General features: G+C 39.5%; 1 protein-coding gene across 1 annotated transcript in view; it reads left to right on the top strand.

Annotated features, from left to right (window-relative positions):
• NMS (neuromedin S) overlaps positions 1 to 23,190 on the top strand; it is a 35,444-nt gene extending 12,254 nt beyond the window's left edge. Inside the window, exons 2-12 of the mRNA XM_060233825.1 lie at positions 349 to 388; positions 2,575 to 2,623; positions 4,505 to 4,560; positions 7,274 to 7,324; positions 8,264 to 8,323; positions 8,407 to 8,433; positions 8,526 to 8,579; positions 12,712 to 12,747; positions 17,599 to 17,640; positions 18,495 to 18,545; positions 23,047 to 23,190. Of these exons, the coding sequence (XP_060089808.1) occupies positions 8,279 to 8,323; positions 8,407 to 8,433; positions 8,526 to 8,579; positions 12,712 to 12,747; positions 17,599 to 17,640; positions 18,495 to 18,533 (243 nt within the window). The 5' untranslated portion in view covers positions 349 to 388; positions 2,575 to 2,623; positions 4,505 to 4,560; positions 7,274 to 7,324; positions 8,264 to 8,278 and the 3' untranslated portion in view covers positions 18,534 to 18,545; positions 23,047 to 23,190. The remainder of the gene's footprint in view (positions 1 to 348; positions 389 to 2,574; positions 2,624 to 4,504; positions 4,561 to 7,273; positions 7,325 to 8,263; positions 8,324 to 8,406; positions 8,434 to 8,525; positions 8,580 to 12,711; positions 12,748 to 17,598; positions 17,641 to 18,494; positions 18,546 to 23,046) is intronic.
• Positions 23,191 to 23,333: the final 143 nt, after the last annotated feature.

Genomic DNA, 23,333 nt, shown 5'->3' with positions numbered 1-23,333 from the left:
AAGGGAGATTAGAAAGGGAGACTGTTGAATTGCAACTAATAATGAAGCTTAAGACAGTGTATCCACCTGGACTTAGCTGAGACCTAGGTTTCCTGTCTTCTTACCAATGCTGATTTCTCTATGCCTACTACCCCTCTGCACATCACACCTAATGCAATCAAGCCCGCTATTGTCATAAACCTGCTAATGTCATGTGGTATCTGAAATCATTCCACTTTCCAGTATATAGGACAGATGGACTCACATTCTTGCTGTATCTGAAAAAATGAATTACTCCACAAATCCTGTCACAAATTTTGTTAGTCTTTAAAATGCTACTGGATTCTTGCTCTTTTCTTCTAAAAATAGGGCTGCCTTTTCTTATGAAGAAATAAAGTGCTGCTATCAGGTAAGAGGTGATAAGAATATGTTAAAGACAAATAATAAAAAATGGATATTAAAACATTAATTTAAAGCTAAAGTCCTAAACACACTTACAAGGGAGCAAGTCTTACTGAGATTAATGCACTTTGGAAAAAGCATGCTTAGGCACTGCACATAAATTATTCCCACTATTACTTTAAATGGAAGTAGTGCTCTTTGTGAGTGGAACTGATCTGCTTTGCTACTTCAGTTTCTGAGCCTATTTTTTTTCTTACAGTAACATGGTTACAAATATTGATAAAGCTCTTGGAACCGTAACATTTTCCAAGTGATACCTTTTTTCTGATACTCAGCAGAAATTTCATTTCCATTTCTGAACACCTAATGTGGTCTCTCTGACTGAATTATTCATTGTTTTTGCCTCACCTCTAGGTTTGTCATATTTATTGATAACTTCAGGCATATATTTAATCAGAAAACGGTAAATGAGGCCAGTTCAAGGTGACTTGTTATACCGGGCAAAGTGGAAGCTCACTGGTTAACTTTGAGCCATTCATTTTCTGTCTGCCTGATTTACCTCACAAAGTAGATTGTGAGGATAAAATGGTAGGTAGAACCATGTTGTAAGCCTCTTTGGAGAAAGCAGAGTACAAATATCTAAATAAGAAAACAAATATGATAGTGCTGGCCTTTTGTCTCCTCTCCATCAAATCTTTCCATGGTGTCTATAGATAAGTGCTTGTGGCTGAGGGCAGTAAACTTAGAATGTAATTCACGGGTCCTGCTTTCACTGCAGGGAAAGAACAAGCTATTATTGTACTTGTCCAGTAAAAGTAAATCTCATTAAATTGCTGTGATGCTGGCTGGGCCACTGACAATAGCAAATTCTCAATACTCGTTTGAAATGAAGTAAGGGTGAAGGGGAGTCATTTTGATTTAAGGAAACCTTTTTCTTTTTTTAATCTGACTATTTGGAAATATATGATATCCCACTTTTCTCTACCTTGTAAGTCCCAAAGTGGCTTACAATTGTCTTCCCTTCCCCCTTCCCACAATGGGTACTGTGTGAGGTGGGTGAGGCAGAATTTTGAGAGAATCGTGGCTGGCTCAAGGCCACCCAGCTGGCTTCATGTGGAGAAAGAGTGGGGAAGCAAACCTGGTTCTCCAGCTTAGAAGCCTCTGCTCTTTACCATTATGCCATGTTGGCTCATACTCATTGACTGCTGCTGCATGGGAAAAATGAAACCAGAAAGGAAAGTACCATAATAATGGCTAGTCATGAAAACTTCTGAAATTGTTCTGTTTCAGAGCTTTTACTTTTCTTTTTTGAATGGAAGTAATTCAGTGACCAGAGGGCAGAAGGAATGCCACATAAGGCTTCCCATGGGGGATGAGCAGGGGAAGTGGGATCTTGGACAGATAGGTGCCCGCTGAGTCAAGGATCTGCTTCTCTCATAGGCCCATCCCCCAAGATAGGTGATGACAGCGTTGTTCCACCCCAGGCACTCCTTTAAAAGGTGCACCCTGGGAGAACCAGAGAGGAAGGGACAGACTTCACCTAAGGCAATTAGAGAGAAGTTACTGGCAGGACCAGGAGAGGGTGCTATCAAATTCCCCCAGAGCAAACCTCCAGCCTGAGGTTCTTCCACCAGAGCAAACCTCCAGCTCAACACCAGAGTCTGACAATACTATAGTATAACTTCTCCCTAATGTTTTTGTTTTATCTGGCATGCAGATGGGACTTTACCATTAAAGATCATATCTGAATTGCATCCATTCAAAAAGTAGTAAAAGCTCTGAAACAGAATAATTTCAGAAGTTTTCATGACTAACCATTATTATGGTACTTTCCTTTCTGGTTTCATTTTTCCCATGCAGCAGCAGTCAATAGAATCTGCAGGAGGAAAGAGGGAATAAACTTCAACCAGAACAGTTAGCCAATATTCCTGCCAAACACAATTATCACAACTAGATTTTTTTATGCTTAGCATATATATTTTTCTGCCATCTCACTGGCTCTGGAAGGTTTCTTTGACTCTATATATTAGCTACTTCATTCTCTGGAGCTGTATGCACTAGGAAAGGGCAAATGTTTTACTTGCACACATTGGTAGGACAGATTGGGGGGTGGGGGAGAGAAGGATATGAGCCAAGGTTCTAAAAAAAGTGACCTGAACTTGATTCCTAATTTTATTTTTTACACATCCCTAGCAGACACTGTTGAGAATTCTGAACTCAACATTGAAAAACAGTGAAAGAGGTGAGATTAATCTTCTGCAAAATTACACAAATGCTGTTAACATCTGATTGCATGTTCTGAGTTATTAATGGTTATATTTTGCTTCCTATCTTTTTGCATATTTTAAATGAGATCAGGCTGAAAGTCTCAAGTGAATTACAATGCAAATAATTAAATCTTATCATCTGATTATTACTAATTGTCTTCAATGTATCTGATATATGTTTCTTTTTGACATCATTTATCTTATGCCAGTTAAATATTAAAATGACACTGACAGTTGGGGTTTTTAAAATGAGAAGTATCCCGTTCACAGACTGCAAAAGGCTGCAGCTTGATTTATGGTACTGCTCTTCTTAAAAAGGGGAGAAAACATAAGTCTTTTGTTTCTATAGAAAACACTGTAAAAGTCTGGTCTGCTGTACTGACTGCACAGTTTGCCTGGGCTCCCTGCATTAGGAGAACTCTGGAAAGTTACAGAATGTTCAGCAGATCTGGGTATACACAATATCTTGCTTTGTGTAGGGGACTCTCCCCCTCCCCACATCAGGAAGCATTTTTCAACCTGCTTCCCTCTTCTTGGAGCCTTGACTAATTGCTGAAGTCGCTTTGCCCTGAGGGTTGAAATTGCTTCCTAATAAAGGCGCAGCTTGAAGCTTAATGAGAAAACGAGGATCCTGCAAAGTGCTGATTGGTTCCTCTGACAAATGGGTAACACTTGCTTACAAATAATTATACCTCTTAGGCCAGGGCAGTCAGACAATGGCTGGGTAGTGACCTGGCTGCCTTCCTCTTCAACTTGAAAGGGGAAATGCAGAAGTTCTGTCAGAGCAGCCAAACTTTGCTTTCTCCTTTGAAGATGAAACAGCACCGTCCTCCCTTCTCGCTGTTGTTTGTGATCTACTGCCTTTGCACCGCACAGTTAACCTCAGGTAAGATCCAAACCGCTTTAGGTAGAGAAAGGGGCTTCTTGGTCTCCGAGAAATCTAAGCAAGTCCAACATATGATCTAATTGGGGGGGGGTGAGACTTTTTCTACCTCTACGCCTCTTTTTTTGTTCAGAGACAAAATCGCTGTTGATGTGTACAAGTTTAGTAATAGAAATACTTGTTTAATCAGTCTTTCAGTCACAGTGGTTAAAGAATGCTTAATAGCTAGGATCTCTTTTCTCTCTCCCCTCATCTACATCTTTCTACTGCACTTCTTTTTGTCTGGAGTGGAGGTACTCACCTATGCAGGAAAGATGGCTTGGGAACTGTAGTCTTAAAACCAGAGTTTGGCCAAGAAGGAGTATGGATCCAAGGCTAGCGCTCCTCTGGCTTCTCCACGGGGAGTGAAACTTTGAAGGAAGACAGTTGGGACGGACAACTGTTGAGAAATCTCTGCAGATGAGGGCGACATGATCGGAAAAAGTTTTATGTAGTTATATCTGATTAGGACGAGACCCACTTTCACCCATGGCGCTATCCATGGTGCTGAAATGAATAATATCTACAGGTTAAGTGTTGTATTTAGCTGGCACGGAGCCTGGGGAATTGGTGCTATCAAATCAAGCCACTTTAAAGAAGGTGGAGAAAACCCACTCTAGCGAGTGTACACGTGTCACAAAGAATTACAAAGCTCGAAGCATTACTGGTTTTGCATGTCTGTTTAGAGGTGATATTTTATGCGGGGTTGGTGGTGACTGATTTGTCCTTTCTTCTTTAGAATCACATGCACACATGTTCTAAATCTTAGTTCATAGTCCCAGAGTTAAAGGCAGTAAATCTCTTATAAGTAGGGTTCTTGTTTGTACCTTTCGTATAGGACTTGCGATAGTTTTCTTGAAGTATTTATTTATATTTGACATGCAAATTCTGCTTTGTAACATGGTATCTGTAAGTTTTTATTTTATTTTTAAAGGATTTCCTCAACCTTTTGCTGGCTATCTAAGTGAATCAGACATTCCTCAAAATGAGGTATGCAGGGTTTTTTAAAATTCATAATCCATGTGTATGTAAGTGATATATATCAAACAGCATGTGAAAGCCTAGAAAATGATGAAACGGACTGTTATTATAGAAGGGAAGCTTCTTGGCATGCTTCCCATGAATGTAAGTTCAAGACTGAGTTATTTATTCCCTTTATGGTTCGCATGAATAAAATTCTGTAATGTTGGGAGTATATGAACGAAAGAAAGTCTTCATATCATGTTACACTCATCTAAAACCTGAAGTCTTAGATATTAATGATCTTTTAAAAACAGTCAGATTCAGATTAGAGTTTGATTCAGACTAGAGTTATAAATTGGTCAGGTCCTTTCATATTTAAAGTAAAGGAAATCATATCAGTCCAATAGTAATTTCAACTGAGTTTTATAAAGACCCATTTCTGGATATAGCTCATTGCCACTACCCAACTGAGATACAATTATCAAGGTCCGCTGATACCCCTTTCAAGATTTCAGGCAGGTAGCAGAAAGTGTTCTTTCCCTTTTCTGTAATCAAGTAACATTATAACTGGTGGGAAAGGCTCATGTATCTGAGTTTCATTCCTTACTTTGAATCCTCAAGTAGTAGTGTGGGGAGAATATTTTGTTAAAAGTACAGAACCATCAGAGAAAAGAGCAAACGACCTCTCATGTCTTACCTCCAGTGAATAATTAAGGTAGGTGGTGGTGGGGGTATCATTAAGCTACCCATTGGACCCAGGCCAGAGAACATTTGTTCAAGATGCAGGATGTGCAGCATTTCCTCTGACCTGCATACCCTTGATATCTGTAGATAGTAGATGATGTGGAAGATCTTTGCCTGAAACCTTGGAGAGCTGCTGCCAGTAGGACTGGATCTACATGTTTTTGAGGGGGGGCAAAATAAAAAAAATGGTGCCCCCTTATGAGCCATTCTGTCCTATGGTCCCATAGAATACAATGGACCCCATACCCAATTTGGCACCCCCCCTTCATCGGTGCCCAGGGCAAGCACCCTCCTCTGCCCCCACCCCTAGATCCGGCCCTGGCTGCCAATTGGAGAAGACAATACTGACCTTGATGACCAATAGTGTCACTCAGTATAGGACAGTTTAATTGACCACAATTTGTTTAAAAATACACCCATCTTCCATTTTTTTAAAAAATATGTGACTTGTTGGGGTTGCCTTTTTTTCTTAATGGAGTTAATGGAAAATGGAGAGATTCGATCACTTGCTACAAGAAAAGCAGTGTGATGTAGTTGCATGAAAAGTTATAGAGCCCTGACCTGGACAGCCCAGGCAAGCCCAATCTTGTCAGATATCAGAAGCTAAGCAGCGTCAACTGTAGTTAATACTTGGATGGGAGACTGTCCTTGAAATACCCAGCTGAGAGGCAGGGGCAGGCTTATCCAGCCACCTGCCTGATTACCTTCCAGGATCTCAGTAGGGGGTCAATCACCCAAGGTCAACATGATTTCTAGATGTGCACACACATTTTAAAAAAATACAAAAAAGGTTATAGATGTTGGGAGATCCCTTGATTACACAGAGCTGGAATTCTTGGGGCATGGTGAAAACACTGAGCACATTTATAGATATTGGGAGATCCCTTGATTACACAGAGCTGGAATTCTTGGAGGAGGGTGAAAACACAAAAATACTGATCTTGGTTATTTTGTTTAAACTTTTACAGCAAGTCTTCAAGGTAGAAGGAGGGGGGAGGGAGAGAGAGAGAGAGAACAAAGTTGGCAGCTTCAAGACCAACAATGTTTTATTCGAGGTATAAGGGAGGGAGGGTGGATGGATTCTTCTGAAAAGCACAATGTAAATTGAGGAAATTATTTTGGTTTATTCTGAAAAGTTGTTGCTTAAAAAAAAAGACTGGATTTCTCTGTTCTTATCTGGATTTATTTTCTTTCAAAAAGACCCTGATTTGGAATTAGAACACTTGGATTGGTCCTTATCTTGGAGACTTGAGTGATTTCAAATGCCAAATGATAATAGTATATATTGGTAATAAGACAGGAAAATGAGCTCTAAATTCAGTCCAAGAGATTGCATTGTGTTGAGGTTCATTATCAATTGCAATTCAGCAGTTTCTCTTTCTAATCTCTCCTTGAAATGCCTTTGTAAGAACACTGCTACTCTTAGGTCAGCAACAGAATGTTCTGGTTTATAATGCCAGACTTATGTCCATTTATTCTTTGCATCCTCCTGGACTGGATCCTCCCGGATGGAATTGAGAGCTAGGTTTCATGTCTCATTACCAACACTGGTATCTCCACACCTACTACCCATCTGCATATCACACCTAATCCAATCAAACCTGCTGTTGTCGTTCACCTGCTATTGCCATTCAGCATCTTAAATCACCTTTATAAAGTTTCTATCTCTGGTACCTGGTTTTACATTTTATGGCATGCATGGCATGGACCAACAAAGTGACATGTCAGATCCAGCCCTTGAAACAAAAGAGTTTGACACCTCTGCTCTAGGATATGACAACGTAATGCAAGATATCAGAATACTGAAAGACTTTTGCCTCCTAGAAATGTTGATTGATATATCAGGGACAAAAATGTCTGGTGTGTATGTTTAGAGTATTTAAAATATTTCCAAACAGACCATTGCTCACATCAGATCAAGATTAGTAAAGTTCAAACCACACATCCTTAAATACAGCTCCTGGATCCCTGTCTAATTTTTTATCTTCTGTTCTAGAAATTGGCACTGTGTTTCAATCAATGGACAGAACAGTCTGATCAGCCCCAGGTAACAATGCTATGGTTCATTATGAATGGCAGAAATCCTTCTAAGTAATACTGACTTCAGGAGATATTTGGGAGATAATTCATGCAAACATTTTGTGGGTAACCAGAGCCATGTATTAGCAACTTACGACATTTGGGTTTTAACATACAATAATTTAAGCTAAAAGGTGTGTTGATTACTAACTCTGCCCTCTTAACCACTGATTTGAGACAATGTAGTTTCAGATTAATATGGCAGAAGTCACAGCTATGGGGTATACACTCAAGATCCATACAGATTCATTATTACTGCCCTACCCGTGTTCCATACCCGTAAAAAGCAACATTGACTAAAGCTGCATTATTCCCTGACTTGGAGCAGCATTACTCCCTGATTTGGAGTATACAGGGGTAATTAACAAATGGTGACCTGCAATTAGGGATAACTGGTTTAAATGATACAGAGTTTGATCAGGGTACTAATTTTGTTGACTGTTCATAGATCCAGTGGTTCTGTTAATCTCTGTTTCACCTTCCATTTCAACCTAATTCCATATTGAACTTCCAAGAAGGGTCACCTGGGCATGCTTAAATAGCATGCTGAAGGACAGAAGTGAATATTTATATTTCAAATCTTAATGTGTCCCATTAGACAATTTCTTCCAAATGTGTAAAAAGAACCTCCTCTACCTAATTATGATCGATATGGCTGAGAAGAGGTAAGTGGAAAGTACTGCCAAAGACAGACAACTAATAAGGCATGAAAAGAGTGACTATATCTTGGGAAGGGGACTCTAAAGGTTTTATATCCAAAAGCAATGATACCTTAGTGACTTCCTTTAGATTTGAATGTCTAGATTAACTTCAGTACATATAGCTCTTGTATTTAATTTTTATGTGACCCAGATTCAATTTCTTACTTCTAAAAATATATTTTTAAAAATATGCACTTGTCTTTTAGATCTCCAGTTCTATTATGGATCTCTGTAACTCCATGTTTAATAGCATGCAGATAGATGAGGTAAGGGATGATTGTTGTATTTGCAGTTCACAATATTTTTGTTGCCAAGTATTGTAAACTTATATCATCATTATCCTCACTAGGAAAATACGCAAGAAATATATAAAAGAGTAAGTATTTACCTATTTAGAAACAGACTTTACATGCATAAGATTTATTTTTTGTCTGAAGTATGCATACTGAAATAGCTCTTTCTATGCAGTTTTTATTTCACTACTCCAGAGCTCAAGATGCAACATATCCTCTTAAAGCTGGGGTTAGTATTTTAACATAACATCATTTAATACAGCATAACATTCCACATAATGCAGAATAGTAAATAATGAGCCAGTCATAAGTTTTTAATATATCCATAAAGTCCATAACTAGCTTTAAAATGTGTAAATCAAATCAAACATCTTTCCACTAGTACCCAGTATATATTTTATATTGATTGTTCAGGATCCAAAGAACCACGAAATGCTGACAGGCAGAATGTGCAATCCTAAGCAGAGTTGCCTTCTTCTAAATCCATTGAAATCAATAGCTTAGGAAGTTGAGACGCTACTTAGGATTGCACTGCCAATGGGTCTTAGGTTTGTGTTTTTTAAGCAGCCAGTTCCCAGGGCTTAAGGGCAAGTTGTTTTGGTATCAAAAGCCATGTGTGATATAGCATAGGGGGCAGGTGGGTTAGTTGCCAAAGAATTAAAATGTTAACAAAATCAAACACTTAGTGTGAGTGCAAGCAGCGTTTTGTATCACAGCCGAAAATTTTATTTGCAGTAAAAGATTATGATTGTCTGCATGCTGACTAGTAAATTTTTGATATTTATTTAAAACATGTATAGCCTAAACTCTCCATAAACATGTTTAAGCAGTATAGTCAATAGGTTTCCATAATGATGGACCTTTTCCACAAAAGATATACTCAGTTTTTTAATGGTTTATTTATTTGTTCAATTTCTACCCCACCCTCCCCACAAGTGGGCTCAGTATGGGTTACAGAATCACCTAGAATCGTGACTAAATAACAATAAATAGAAATTTACCAGTAAGATTAACATTTCCCCAGTGCCCAAGGTTTGGAGTCTAGATGTGATACTGGATCCCTCCCTATCGATGGAGGCCCAGGCCCACAGTGTTTGCCAAATCAGCCTTTTTTTCATCTTCTGCAGGTTTGGCAACTAGTCCCTTGCCTCTCCTCCAGCAACTTGGCTACAGTGATTCATGCAATAGTCACTTCCAGATTAGACCATTTTAACTAGCTCTATGTTGGCTTACCCTTGTACCTGATCCAGAAGTTACAACTAGTGCAGAATGCAGCACTTTGTAGATGCACACTCAACCAGTGCTGTGCAGACTGCACTGGCTGCCAATAGACTTCCAGATCTCTTTCTAGGTGTTGGTTCTAACCTTTAAGGCCTTGAGCAGCTAAAGACCAACATCCTTGTGGGACCACCTCTCCCCTTATGTACCCCAAAGGACCTTATGATCGGCCAACCAATATCTGCTGGTAATCCCCAGCCCAAAAGACATCTGTCTAGCCTCAACCAGGACCCGGGCCTTTTTGGACCTGGCTCTGACCTGGTGGAATCAGCCCCCAATAGAGATCAGGGCCTTGTGGGATCTGTTATAGTTCTGCAGGGCCTGTAAAATGTTCCACCAGGCTTTCAGTTGAGATAGCAGATGACCACTGTGATTGGACCATGTTGCTCAAGCTGCCTGTTCCAACTGTTGATTCAAATCACCATGAAATTGTTTGGTTCTCTGCTCTGACAACCTGGAAACCCGTCAACCAGACCTGATTTACTAAAAGTTAATTAACTCTGTGCCATCTGAATGTGTTTACTGAGGCTTTAATTGATAGGTTTTTTAGATTTTAGACATAGTTTTTTATATGAACCCCCTATATTGTAACCCACCATGAGCCCACTTCGTCAGGAAGGGCAGGATAGAAATTGAATGAATAAATACATAAATAAAAATTAAAAATAAACTATTAAATAAACCAGAATGTGCTTGCCACAATAACCAGCTTGGATGAAGATGTTTCAGAGTGGCGCTGCTGGGCAGATTTAAAGAAGCAGTGTTATCAGCAGAGGAAGGCCAAGATAGATTTGGATGTCTGGTGGTTGGTTCAGTTTAAAACAATGACAATAGGTGTTCTGAAATAAATTTAGAGCATGAGCCTGTGCATGTTTATTTGAAATAAGTCCTACTTTGCTCAGTGTGACTCCTTCCCAAATAATAGTTCTTAGGACAGCAGTGTGAGCAGACTGTTTCTAACATCCCTCACTAGTTTGGTAGCATAACCTCAAGACCAGTCAGCATTGAATTGGTATGTTGAGTAGACCCACAACACTGTAGGGTAAATTGTTGTTTCCGTGATGGAAACATCAGTGCATTGAGTGCATTGCTATCACCTGAGGGGCACAGAAGACATGGTGCTGGGATAGATATAGGAACATAAAAGTGGCTGAAGCTCATGGCAAAAACCAAGTAGTTATTTATGGATTAGGGATTGTATCTGAAGTTCAAATAACCTTTGTTAGCAATTTCTAACATAGAATGACGCAACATTAGTGAATTTGTCTATACTGAAGAAAAATTGGTTAGTTGGAATGTTAGGAACATAAAAACCAATGTTTAGACTAGAAAGTTCTTTTTCTGATGTTCATCTTAGTATAAACTAGTATTCACACTATCTTTTTGTTATAGTCTTTCCCACTGCATCCTTTAATGCGCCTTGCTCCAAAGCTCTCAGAGAGAAGAATGGAAAGATTCCTTGATCCAGTATGCACTCATTTCTTCCATAATATTCTGTGGCACTAAAGTATCATTGCAACTGTTTAAAAAACCCCCAACCACACAAAACACCATTGTGCCAGTGATCAAAAATGTGTGCATTTAATAAGGACACATTCATTATCCACCCCCTTGTTACTTCTCTCCTTTTATTTATTTTTGTTCATCCTACCTGTTCCCTTCCTTCCATGGTTGTCTTTTTTCCTCACACTTAATTTCTAAAGTTTGTTCAAACTGAGTAACAATAAAGATGACAATACTGTTAAAAAGTGCTGCATGGCTACTGGTTAGCATGTTTGGTACCAGCCATACACTGGCAACTGTACAGGACATAAGGCTGAGAAAATTAACAAAAAAGCAGGGAGAAAAATTTCAGCCCAGAACAAACTAGGTAACCAAAGAGATTGAAAAAAGAAGAAAACCCTTGTATATAGAAATATCAGGATCAATTACGCAAATGCAAATAGTATATTAAATCCCAGAGTCTTTAGTCAAAGTATAACCATTAGAAACTATGTCTAAAAATCTAACAAGTTTGATAGCACCTGGTTTTTTTGGCCACTGTGTGACACAGAGTGTTGGACTGGATGGGTCATTGGCCTGATCCAACATGGCTTCGCTTATGTTCTCTTAAGTTTGGTTGCATATATGAGTGCCTTACGCTAGTGTAAAAAAACCTTTGGTAAAATTACACTTAAATACATTGGGATCTGACATACTTACAAGCATCTTTCCTATTACCAGTCACTATTATTAATAATGTAAAATACATGCACACCAAACAACTGTTTTTCAGCTGCGGGGCTTCCTCAGTGGTTTAAATTTGTACAATACACACCATACAATGAGTTAAAATGACAGCATGCCTCACCAGGGCAGAAGGCTGACATGATTCCTTCTCAGAAAGCCATTATGCTATTTCTGTTCTGAACATGAACACTGAGCTTTAAAACAGTTTTGTAAGAGTGCTGCCTATGAAGGCACATTAATTCCTAAGGTTGCCATAAGTTGGAAGCAACTTCAGAGCACATAACATGCACATGCAGCATGCAGGAAGAAACCATTGTATAATGTCCTCAACTGATAGGTAATACTATTTCCACTACAGTCAGTTAGAACACCCTTTCACCAAACTGGCTGATATCTATAGACGGAAGACACCACCACAATCACTGTTTGTATAAACACCAAAACAGCATCCCTGCGGTCATGTTAATTAGCATATTTGGCTTATGATTGGGTTGCAATTAAATGAAAAGAGTAGCAGGAAGTCCCAGTTGAAGGGAAAATTCCTTTTCAGCTCAACAGTAGAAATAGGATATTATTTTCCATTTGAGCTTGGTGTTGTGTTCAAGAGCATGCTTGTGTCATTTCTGTTAAAGAGACTGAAGCATGCAATGTATATATAGCTTGGTCACAAAAATACCTAAATATAAATTCAAGATGTTTATCATTCAATTTCAGTTTCTAATGCTGTCTGTGAGTTGGTGTTTCAAATGCCTTAATCTAATGCAGTGGCTTGAAACAGTCTTCCGGACTCTTTGAAAGACTGTCCTGAAGGACAGGGGGTAATGGTGAAATTAACAAGCTCTGTCACCTTGCAGAAATCACAAATGGCTGCTGCAGAATTCACCATGAAGGTAAGCTAAAAATGCTGACATTCTTTTTTGCCGTAACAAGCCATTCCAATCACTGTTCTATCTTTTCCTCACCTGATTTAGCATGTGCTGTTTAAGAAACAGAGAACAGACTGGCAATGTGTTAAATTCCTATCCCTATGCTCACACAACTATGCTCACACAAGCTAGGGTGATGAGCGGTGGCAGTAGGAAATGTACGACTGCTGAGTAGAAGGAGATTGAGATGGGGGGCGGGGGGGTGATACTCTGCTGATTGGCTAAAAGTGCTGGGTGGGAGGGCTAAAACAAGGGGGGGGGGTCAGGGCTTTTTTTTTGGTAGGATCTCTTTTGCATTTTAGGCCCAACACCCCTGATGTAGCCAGTCCTCCTGGAGCTTACAGGAGGCCCTGTAAGCTCTTGGAAGATTGGCTATATCAGAGGTGTGTGGCCTAATATGCAAAGGAGTTCCTGCTCCAAAAAAAAGCCCTTGTAGTAGTTGGCCCTGGGCCCCTGTGGAGATAGGATGCCTTCCTCTTTCCCAGATACAGCTCTGTCTCACTCACTGAAATTCATGAGCTATCACACAGTATATCTAATTGAACTATTAGTTTATGGAATTTACTGAAAGTGGAGTACAGGGTTCTGCATGGTGAAATTATGCCCTCGCTGCTTAGAAATAAATTCATTCTGAGGGTCTTACTTTAGAAAGGAAACAGAAGTTCCTTATTGTAAGAGTTCCATACTTGACAGGAAAGTTTCTAGATATCAAAGCAAGGATGGAGAGATATTATAGAGGGCATACTTTCCAGCCTTCAGGGTGGACAAAGGAAGAGAGAGAGAGAAGAGAGGTAGTTGAAGGAAAGAACTCCTGAGAATAGCAGTCTGGATTATAATGGAATTGCAGCAGAGTAGACCAGAGGAAAGGTACAGTAAGTGTCCTATATAGCCTTACTGACTTCTGTCCTCCTCTGAAGTCCTGATGTCTGTACTAGTATTAACGGACATTGCACAGGCCACTTCCTCTGACATTTACACTTTCTGAAACCCTTTTGTATTCTGTTTCTATTTCAAGCTGTGACATATTGAAGCTGCGTCTTTTTAAAAAAGTGTTTACTTCCATTAAATGTTAATACCAACATAAGCCTGATTCAGACATCTACAAGTGCAAGCGTGCTTGTAGAACTCTACATTTCCCTGAGTTCACTAAATTTCTGAATGGCTATCAGAAAGCAGAATGAAATTTGATTCCAGCAGAACCTTAGAAACCAACATTTTTTTCCCAACATATCAGCTTTTGTGAGTCAAAGTTTAATTATTCAGGTATTTTGATCTACTATTACAGATGGATATGACTACCTGAAGCTATTTAATCTTTAGGAACTTTCTCCAAATGATAGGTCAAAATGCCTCAGTAGAACATGGTTTGCCCCTCCACATGGATAAAAATCCAATAATATGTAACATTCATCGGAATCATTGTTGGGTTTTATGTGTGGGGGTTGCCATTAAGTCACAGCTGATTTATAGGTGACTCTGTGGGGTTTTCAAGGAAAGAGCCATTCTCAGCTGGTTTGTCTTTGCCTATCCCACTTCACACCTCTGGACTTCCTTGGTGGTCTCCCATCCAAATATGAACCAGGGCCAACTCTACTTAGCTTCCAAGATCTAGCAAGACTGGGCTAGCCTGGGTTATCCAAGTCAAGGCGCAATCATGGTTACAGATCTGCAAAATTTCAATAAAGATAACCTTGGCAAAAATTTATAATCCAATTCATATGTTATTTCTTGAATTATTGGCCTCCAAGTAAGATTCACCTATTATTTAGAAACAAGTATTCTTGGAATGATATTAATTTTTCAACTTTACTAATCTCCCCAATAATTCCTTTTTAGAATGTTCTAAGAAAAATTCTAACTGTAATATTCCTCTACATTAATTACAAAGAATTCCTGTTTCATGGAGTGAGGAAAGGAGAGCAGGAAACAGGTGGACTTGAAAGAGAAAGGAAATGAACAGGGAAAAAGTTGGGATATTTGTTTATTTAAACAATGTATGGCTTCCCTTGTGCCCTATATAAAACATTCAGAGTGATTCTCTCTCCTTATGTAACTTTTACCAAGATCTTGCTCTCCTTTCTCAAAGGTTTGTTGGCTGTCCGCACTAAAGGAATTTTAGTATAAGGAGGCTTGTCATGGTCATCCATTCCTGGCCAAACTTTTTAATGTTCCACCAAGATGTTTTCAATAACATCTACTTTGCTGTTCTGTGAAGAGCTCTTGAAACACCTGAAATCAACAATTAGTGGTCCTTTAAAGCTGTGTGTCACCTTTCCATCAAATGATTCTCAAGTAGGTTTATGAAAAAAAGACTATAATTTTTTAAAGCCTTACTTTAGCAGGTACCTGGCTGGTGATAGTGTTCTTCCTTTCACATCTTTGAGAGTACAGACTTTCTAGAGTTCACTTTTTCTCACACAACAGTCCAGCAGGTGTTGAGGTATCCCACTGACATAAATTCTTCATTGCTCCCCCTTCCTATTCACATCAGAGTCCAGCAACATTATAAATAAGGCCAACGCCATGCTGGTAATTATTAGGAAGGGAATTGAAAACAAATCAGCCAGTATCATAATGCCCCTGTATAAATCGATGGTGCGGTCTCATTTGGAATACTGTGTGCAATTCTGGTCACCGCACCTCAAAAAGGATATTATAGCATTGGAAAAAGCCCAGAAAAGGGCAACTAGAATGATTAAAGGTTTGGAATACTTTCCCTATGAAGAAAGGTTAAAACGCTTGGGGCTTTTTAGCTTGGAGAAACGTCGACTGCGGGGTGACATGATAGAGGTTTACAAGATGATGCATGGGATGGAGAAGGGAGAAAGAAGTACTTTTCTCCCTTTCTCACAATACAAGAACTCGTGGGCATTCAATGAAATTGCTGAGCAGTCAGGTTAGAACGGATAAAAGGAGGTACTTCTTCACCCAAAGGGTGATTAACATGTGGAATTCACTGCCACAGGAGGTGGTAGCAGCTACAAGCATAGCCAGCTTCAAGAGGGGGTTAGATAAAAATATGGAGCAGAGGTCCATCAGTGGCTATTAGCCACAGTGTGTGTGTGTGTGTGTGTGTGTGTGTGTGTCTGTCTGTCTATCTATCATCTATCTATCTATCTATCTATCTATCTATCTATCTATCTATCTATCTATCTATCTATCTATCTATCTATCTATCTATCTATCTAAAAAAAATGTTTGGCCACTGTGTTACACAGAGTGTTGGACTGGATGGGCCATTGGCCTGATCCAACATGACTTCTGTTATGTTCTTATGTTCTTATTCCTGCTTGGCTTCTATTAGAAGGTGGAAGGAAGGAGCTGAAGTTTTATTGCTCTATACATAATAGCTCTTTGGGATCCTGGGTCTTGGGGGTCTTTCTGTTCCCTGTGGCTGATAACTCTGGGACACTGAAGCTTTACTCCCATTCCCCATGCTTACCATTTTAATGGCTTTTTCTAGTTCTTTACCATCTATTAGCAGTCTATGTATATCCCAAGAACAGGATTTCTTCCCCTTCCTTCTGTCATTCCAGTGAATTTCTAAAGTGTTCCTTTTTTCAAGGGGGATTTGAGCTAGAGGTTAAAAGGCAAACTGCTTTTTCTTGGCTGGGTTTGTGCTGATTTGGGGGTTAGCAAATCTGGATTTCTGCTGTTCTGTTTGTAATTTTAACTTTCAAACTAGTGATAGCTGGTTTCAACAGTCTCAAAAAAGGTGGGATACATGTTTTTAAATAAACGATGTACTGTCAAGGCATTTTGGTCTGTCATTTGGAGAGAAATTGTTGATGTCTCAGATAGTTCCTAAAAATTATCTCATAAACTGCCAATCACCCTGACTTTTTATTTTTTTATTCCACATTTCTATCCCACCCTTCCCAAACAGGCTCAGGGAGGGTCACATCAAGGATAAAACAATTACATACATTCTAAAACATCTAACTAAAATGTAAAACAAACATATGAATTTACTAATTAAAAATACAGATGGCAATCATTTCAAAAACTTGGTCCCTGGCTAAACAAATAAAGAAGAAAATATGCTTCTATGGCTATTTGGAAAGTCAAACAAATTCTTGCAGATTTTATATTTTGTAATCCATTTGAGTCTCCAGATGAAAGGCATGTTATAAATGAAATAAATAAAATAGTCATCTGGAATGAACCAATGGATTCTGATTTTCATTCTCTGACATTTGCATGATTGTTGGCCCCTCCTTGGATGGGGGGTACTGCCTTTTCTTGATCAGTATTTGTTTATTGAAACAGCACAGTATCTAAGCATTTGCATGCAACAGAAATAAACCTTTGAATTCTAGAAGGATTACTGGAAATATGTCTGGGGAAAAACACTGGGTATTCTCAACATCAGACACCATTCTGAATTTCTTTTACTTTCAGTGCTCCCCAACTAGGCCCGCAAAATTCTTCCACAAAGCTACATGTATTGTGCAACCCACTGCTGCAAGTACAAGAAACTTTAGGACTGGAGCACTAATCCACAGTTTTCCTGAGAAAAGGGCAGAGCACCTTATGCACTGTGCCCAAATCTGCCATTTAGCTTCCTATTTTCTTTGCTGCTCTGCAAGTTACATACGGTAGTTGTTTTGGTGTCTGCACCAATAACCCTTTTCAGCTGCAAGGAAAGTGTCTCCACCTAGATCTTTTTTCTCCCTGGAACTCTCAGCATTCTCCAGGTACCTTGCTGCTCCAGGGTGACTCACAGCTTAAAAGAAGAGCTGCTGATCTGTATCAAAGTACGTCATATCTTCAGATACATTTTGTTAACTCTTCTTTGCTTATTTTATTTTACAGAATCATTTGGATGGCTTGGGACGACCCTTTTTTCTTTTCAGGGTATATGGTTTTTCTATAACTTTAAAGAAGAAAAAGGCATACAGCCTACAATTAAATCATACATAATTTTGCCTATTGATATAAAGCAAATAAAATAAGTTGGATCCTACCAGGTATTCTGCTGGCTGAAGAGGGAGGGTGCTCTTCAGACTGCCAGAAAGACCAGCCCAGGGGTCATGGGATATACCTGGGCAAGTGTTGTTCAGGATGGGCAGCTACAGAGAGGAGGGGAATAAAATGGGATGACGTAGAATAGCTGATAGGATATAACCCCTTGTTTATGTTTTACTGGTCTGCTTTTTTTTTTTTAAAGCAGAAATGCACAGGAACGTAGTTCTGGCTGGCTTGGCATCAGGGGTGTGGCCTAATATGTAAATGAGTTCCTGCTGGGCTTTTTCTACAACAAAAGCCGTGTGTGTGTACATATACATATATTTATACTAATATTTATTCAAATCAATTCTTTTCCATTTACCCTTAACCCCCAATAACGCCTCCCCTGACTTCTGTCTCCCTTTGCTCTCAACAAGAATCTGGGCTCTGAGCCTGCGCTGGGTAATTTAATAGGAACATTTAGTTTAGTATGAAATTGCCCCTGAAAGGAAGTGAAATGCATCCAGCATGGTAAAACAGGCTCACACCAGTTGGTTGCTCAGTAGTTGTCCTAGTTGTGGATCAAATGCTCTTCATTTCCATTCCTTTAAGTTAGAATGCACAATAAAAGTATCTGCAGGTACTGACAAAGGCAAAATCTATAAATTTCTAGTAATCATTTCTGCAGTATAGTGGGCACCAACATATAGCTATTTCTTGTATTTTTATAAAACATTTTTATTGGCATATTATCTTTATAGCCTCGAAATGGAAGGATGGTGGATGGTGGAGGAGTCTAGGCCATTCAACAGGTAATTTTTACAACAGCTGTATTTTTATGCCCCAATGTTCCCTCTAAACTGCAGAGTCTTGTGAGCAAAAATTCTACTTTATGAGATACTCTATAACTTAGTGGGCTCTGGGGTCATCTTTTCTGAGCTAAGACAAAAATGTGTGAGCTGGAGGCTAAAAATCTGTGAGTTAGCTCACACAAAATTAGCTTAGAGGGAACACTGTCTACCACATAATTTATCAGTGGCAAGCTGCCTGCTCTCTGAAGTTAATGGATATTTTGCAAGGCTGTCAGCTCTGGGTTGGGAAAAATCTGGAGATTCTGGGGGGTGGAGCCTGGGGAGGGCAGAGTTTGGGGAGGGACTTCAGCAGCATACAAGGCCATAGACTTCACCCTCCAAAACAGCCATTTTCGCCAGGGAAACTGATCTTCATTGCCTGGAGGTCTGCTGTAATAGTGGGAGATCTCCAGACTCCATCTGGAGTTTGGTAACTATAGATGTTTTGTCCTGTATATGTGTGTCAAATTCTTTATGAATGCAGTATAACATGTAATGTTTATTAACTACTCACGTATTAGAAATCAGTATTAGAAGAAGCAGACTGCTACTTTAGCCATGACTCTGATCATCTGCTCTGACCTTCAGTGGTGGCCACTGCTTAACATAAGAGCCACATAGAATAAATGTCAAATGTTTGAGAGCTGCAAGACATGAATGTCAGATGTTTGAGAGAAGGAAGCAAAATAGAGGGGGAGAAGTGGAAATAAAGCAACTTTAACTTTAAATGTATTCTCCAAGCCACTGGCTGGTTTAGCTTGGAGAAGTGATTTAAAAGAGAAAAATGCCTTCTCCAAGCTGGGCAGTGGAGGCTTTGAGAGCTGCAAAAAATGTGTGGAAGAGCCATATGTGGCTCCCGAGCTGCAGTTTGGTCACCCCTGCTCTAGGATCTGCACCACCCATTTACGTATTTGCTTGTTTATTAAATTTATAAGCTGCTCTCTCCAGAGACCAGGCTCAGAACTGGTAAAAAGATTCAGTTCATAAGACTAATATCCAGTCCAGTCCAAATAACTTTATTGGCATAGAAAGACTAATACATAATCACAATAAATAGTGTAAAATACAATAAAATACTAAATAAATAAAGACATAGAGTCCTCACAATGATTAATATGAGTAAGGTTGTAGTACGCACCAATGCTGCTACATGTACACAGTTACATAATACTTCTCCATTCCAGGACCCTTAAAACTGAACAAATGAACTGAGGACAAAAGGCCTGGGTTAAGTCCTATAGGCTGTTTCCATACCATAATCCTGTATCAGCTGCATCCAGTTTTACAGTGCTGATCATCCAATGGGGAATTATCTATCTAGCAAATGAACTCCACATGCAGCCCCAGCCTTGTGACATGTGCATATTTCATATTCTAATCCAGATCAAGTCCTAATCTAATATAATCTACACTAGATAACTCAGTTTTCTATAACTATAATGGCTGGGATAGAAGGAGAAAAGACCTCAGCATTAAAGAGGAGCTTTTGGCATTACATTGTTTTGCGTTTTATAATGTTTGAAGCTAGTTCTAACAAATGTAAATAGGAACTCCTGTGGGGTTCTCATAATATCAGCTGCCTTGAAGCAGTTCCATGCAGATAGAGGGAGCTCTAGAGAACAGTCAAGAACTTTCTGAAGAGCAGTCACATTTATAAGGCTTTCTTCAGTTATAGTTGAAGAAATTATAATTTCTTCAAATATATTAGAAGCAGGAAACCAGCCAGGGAGGCAGTGGGGCTCTTGGATGACCAAGGGGTAAAAGCATTACTGAAGGAGGACAGGGAAATGGCTGAGAAGCTGAATGCATTTTTTGCCTCCATCTTCACTGTGGAAGATGAGAAGTGTTTGCCTGCTCCAGAACCACTTATATTGGAAGGGCTGTTGAAAGACCTGAGTCAGATTGAGGTGACAAGAGAGGAGGTTCTACAATTGATAGACGAATTAAAAACTAATAAGTCACCCGGTCCGGATGGCATACATCCAAGAGTTCTGAAAGAACTCAAAGTTGAACTTGTGGATCTTCTGACAAAAATATGTAATCTTTCATTGAAATCTGCCTCCGTTCCTGAGGACTGGAAGGTAGCAAATGTCACCCCCATCTTTAAAAAGGGTTCCAGAGGAGATCCGGGAAACTACAGGCCAGTCAGTCTGACTTCAATACCGGGAAAGTTGGTAGAAACCATTATCAAGGACAGAATGAGTAGGCACATTGATGAACATGAGTTATTGAGGAAGACTCAGCATGGGTTCTGTAAGGAAAATCTTGCTTCGCTAACCTGTTACATATCTTTGAGGGGGTGAACAAACATGTGGACAAAGGAGACCCGATAGATATTGTTTACCTTGACTTCCAGAAAGCTTTTGATAAAGTTCCTCATCAAAGGCTCCTTAGTAAGCTCGAGAGTCATGGAGTAAAAGGACAGGTCCTCTTGTGGATCAAAAACTGGCTAATTAATAGGAAGCAGAGAGGGAGTATAAATGGGCAGTCTTTGCAGTGGAGGACAGTAAGCAGTGGAGTGCCGCAGGGCTCAGTACTGGGTCCCATGCTCTTTAACTTGTTCATAAATGATTTGGAGTTGAAAGTAAGCAGTGAAGTGGCCAAGTTTACAGATGACACTAAATTGTTCAGGGTGGTGAGAACCAGAGAGGATTGTGAGGAACTCCAAAGGGATCTGTTGAGGCTGGGTGAGTGGGTGTCAACTGGCAGATGAGGTTCAGTGTGGCCAAGTGCAAAGTAATGCACATTGGGACCAAGAATCCCAGCTACAAATACAAGTTGATGGGGTGTGAACTGGCAGAGACTGACCAAGAGAGAGATCTTGGGGTCGTGGTAGATAACTCACTGAAAACGTCAAGACAGTGTGCGATTGCAATAAAAAAGGCCATCGCCATGCTGGGAATTATTAGGAAGGGAACTGAAAACAAATCAGCCAGTATCATAATGCCCCTGTATAAATTGATGGTGTGGTCTCATTTGGAATACTGTGTGCAATTCTGGTCACCGCACCTCAAAAAGGATATTATAGCATTGGAAAAAGTCCAGAAAAGGGCAACAAAAATGATTAAAGGTTTGAAACACTTTTCCTATGAAGAAAGGTTAAAACGCTTGGGGCTCTTTAGGTTGGAGAAACATCGACTGCGGGGTGACATGATAGAGGTTTACAAGATGATGCATGGGATGGAGAAGGTAGAGAAAGAAGTACTTTTCTCCCTTTCTCACAATACAAGAACTCGTGGGCATTCAATGAAATTGCTGAGCAGTCGGGTTAGAATGGATAAAAGGAGGTACTTCTTCACCCAAAGGGTGATTAACATGTGGAATTCACTGCCACAGGAGGTGGTAGCAGCTACAAGCATAGCCAGCTTCAAGAGGGGGTTAGATAAAAATATGGAGCAGAGGTCCATCAGTGGCTATTAGCCACAGTGTGTATATATATATATGTGTGTATGTGTGTGTGTGTGTGTGTGTGTGTGTATATATATATATATATATATATATATATATATATATATATATATATATATATATATATATATATATATATATATATATATATATATATATATATATATATATATATAAATTTTTTGGTCACTGTGTTACACAGAGTGTTGGACTGGATGGGCCATTGGCCTGATCCAACATGGCTTCTCTTATGTTCTTATGTTAAGGCATTCCTCATATTGCTATATTATTCCAGGCCTATCTATTGATGCGACTTCTACAACTCTTTCCAGACTGCTTATCCAACATACTGCCTTTTCTCTGTAGTTGGGGTTATCTTTTAGTGATGTCAGCCTCTAGGTGAGGCCTAGAGCGGGGGGGGGGGTCCTTGGAGTTACAGCTTGTCTCCAGACTACAGAGGTCAGTCCCTCTGGGAAAAAATGTATGCTTTGGATGGTGGACGCTATGGCATTGTACTCCACTGAGGTCCCTTAAGATCTTGTCACTTTGTCTTGTCCCTAGAAGTTTATACCATATTTGCTTCTTGTTTTGTGTAGACTGTTTGTTTTCTTAACTAGACACCCCTTTAGGCAAAGATTTATGTCTGATGTTACAAAGAACCATAGGGAGGTATGTATCTTACCTTAGGCTGGAAGAAGTTATTCTAGGCTAAGCTATCTTCCTCTGCTCTAAGCAGCTCTTCTGCCGACTGCCACAGAAGTTGTAGGAAAGGTCTTTAGGCTTCAGGCCAGCATTTTGGTTAAATCTCTGAGAACAGAGGTGTATTTTAAAAAGGATAGGATCTAGTCCCTCTCTGGTGTAGACCAGCAGGTACAGATAGTCGTCCTTATGCATGTACCTGAAGGAATGCTGCTGAGTGGAGTGGGAGAGAAATCTTTTCTTTTTTTAGCATTGGACACATGGGAGGGGAAAGGAAGAATTGAGCAAGTGACTAATCATGGATTGATGAGAGTCTTTGGATACAAAAGCCATTTTAAAATGTATTTTCTTTCAGAATGCAATGGAAGATGAAATTCATTGGCTAGCCTCCTTGCCCTATCAGTTTATATGAAGAAAAGCTGAATGACCCATTCTGTGTTTTAAAAAAGACATGCTTCTCAAACACTTGAAGTTACGTACAATAAATGTGCAGCGATTAGTCATGTTTGTACTGTTTCTTTGTGGGTTCACATCCTTTCTTACACACATGCACTGCTGTATATTCAGATTTGTTGTTCTCATTTACTTGAAAGAGTTTTTCACTAAGCCACAATCATTTTCAAAAGCCTGTGATATGCTTAT

This window comes from Heteronotia binoei, chromosome 3 (genome assembly GCF_032191835.1).
Source record: "Heteronotia binoei isolate CCM8104 ecotype False Entrance Well chromosome 3, APGP_CSIRO_Hbin_v1, whole genome shotgun sequence".
Lineage (NCBI taxonomy): Eukaryota > Metazoa > Chordata > Lepidosauria > Squamata > Gekkonidae > Heteronotia > Heteronotia binoei.
Note: the sequence above shows the minus strand (reverse complement) of the source record. Positions and strands in the feature narration are given on the sequence as shown.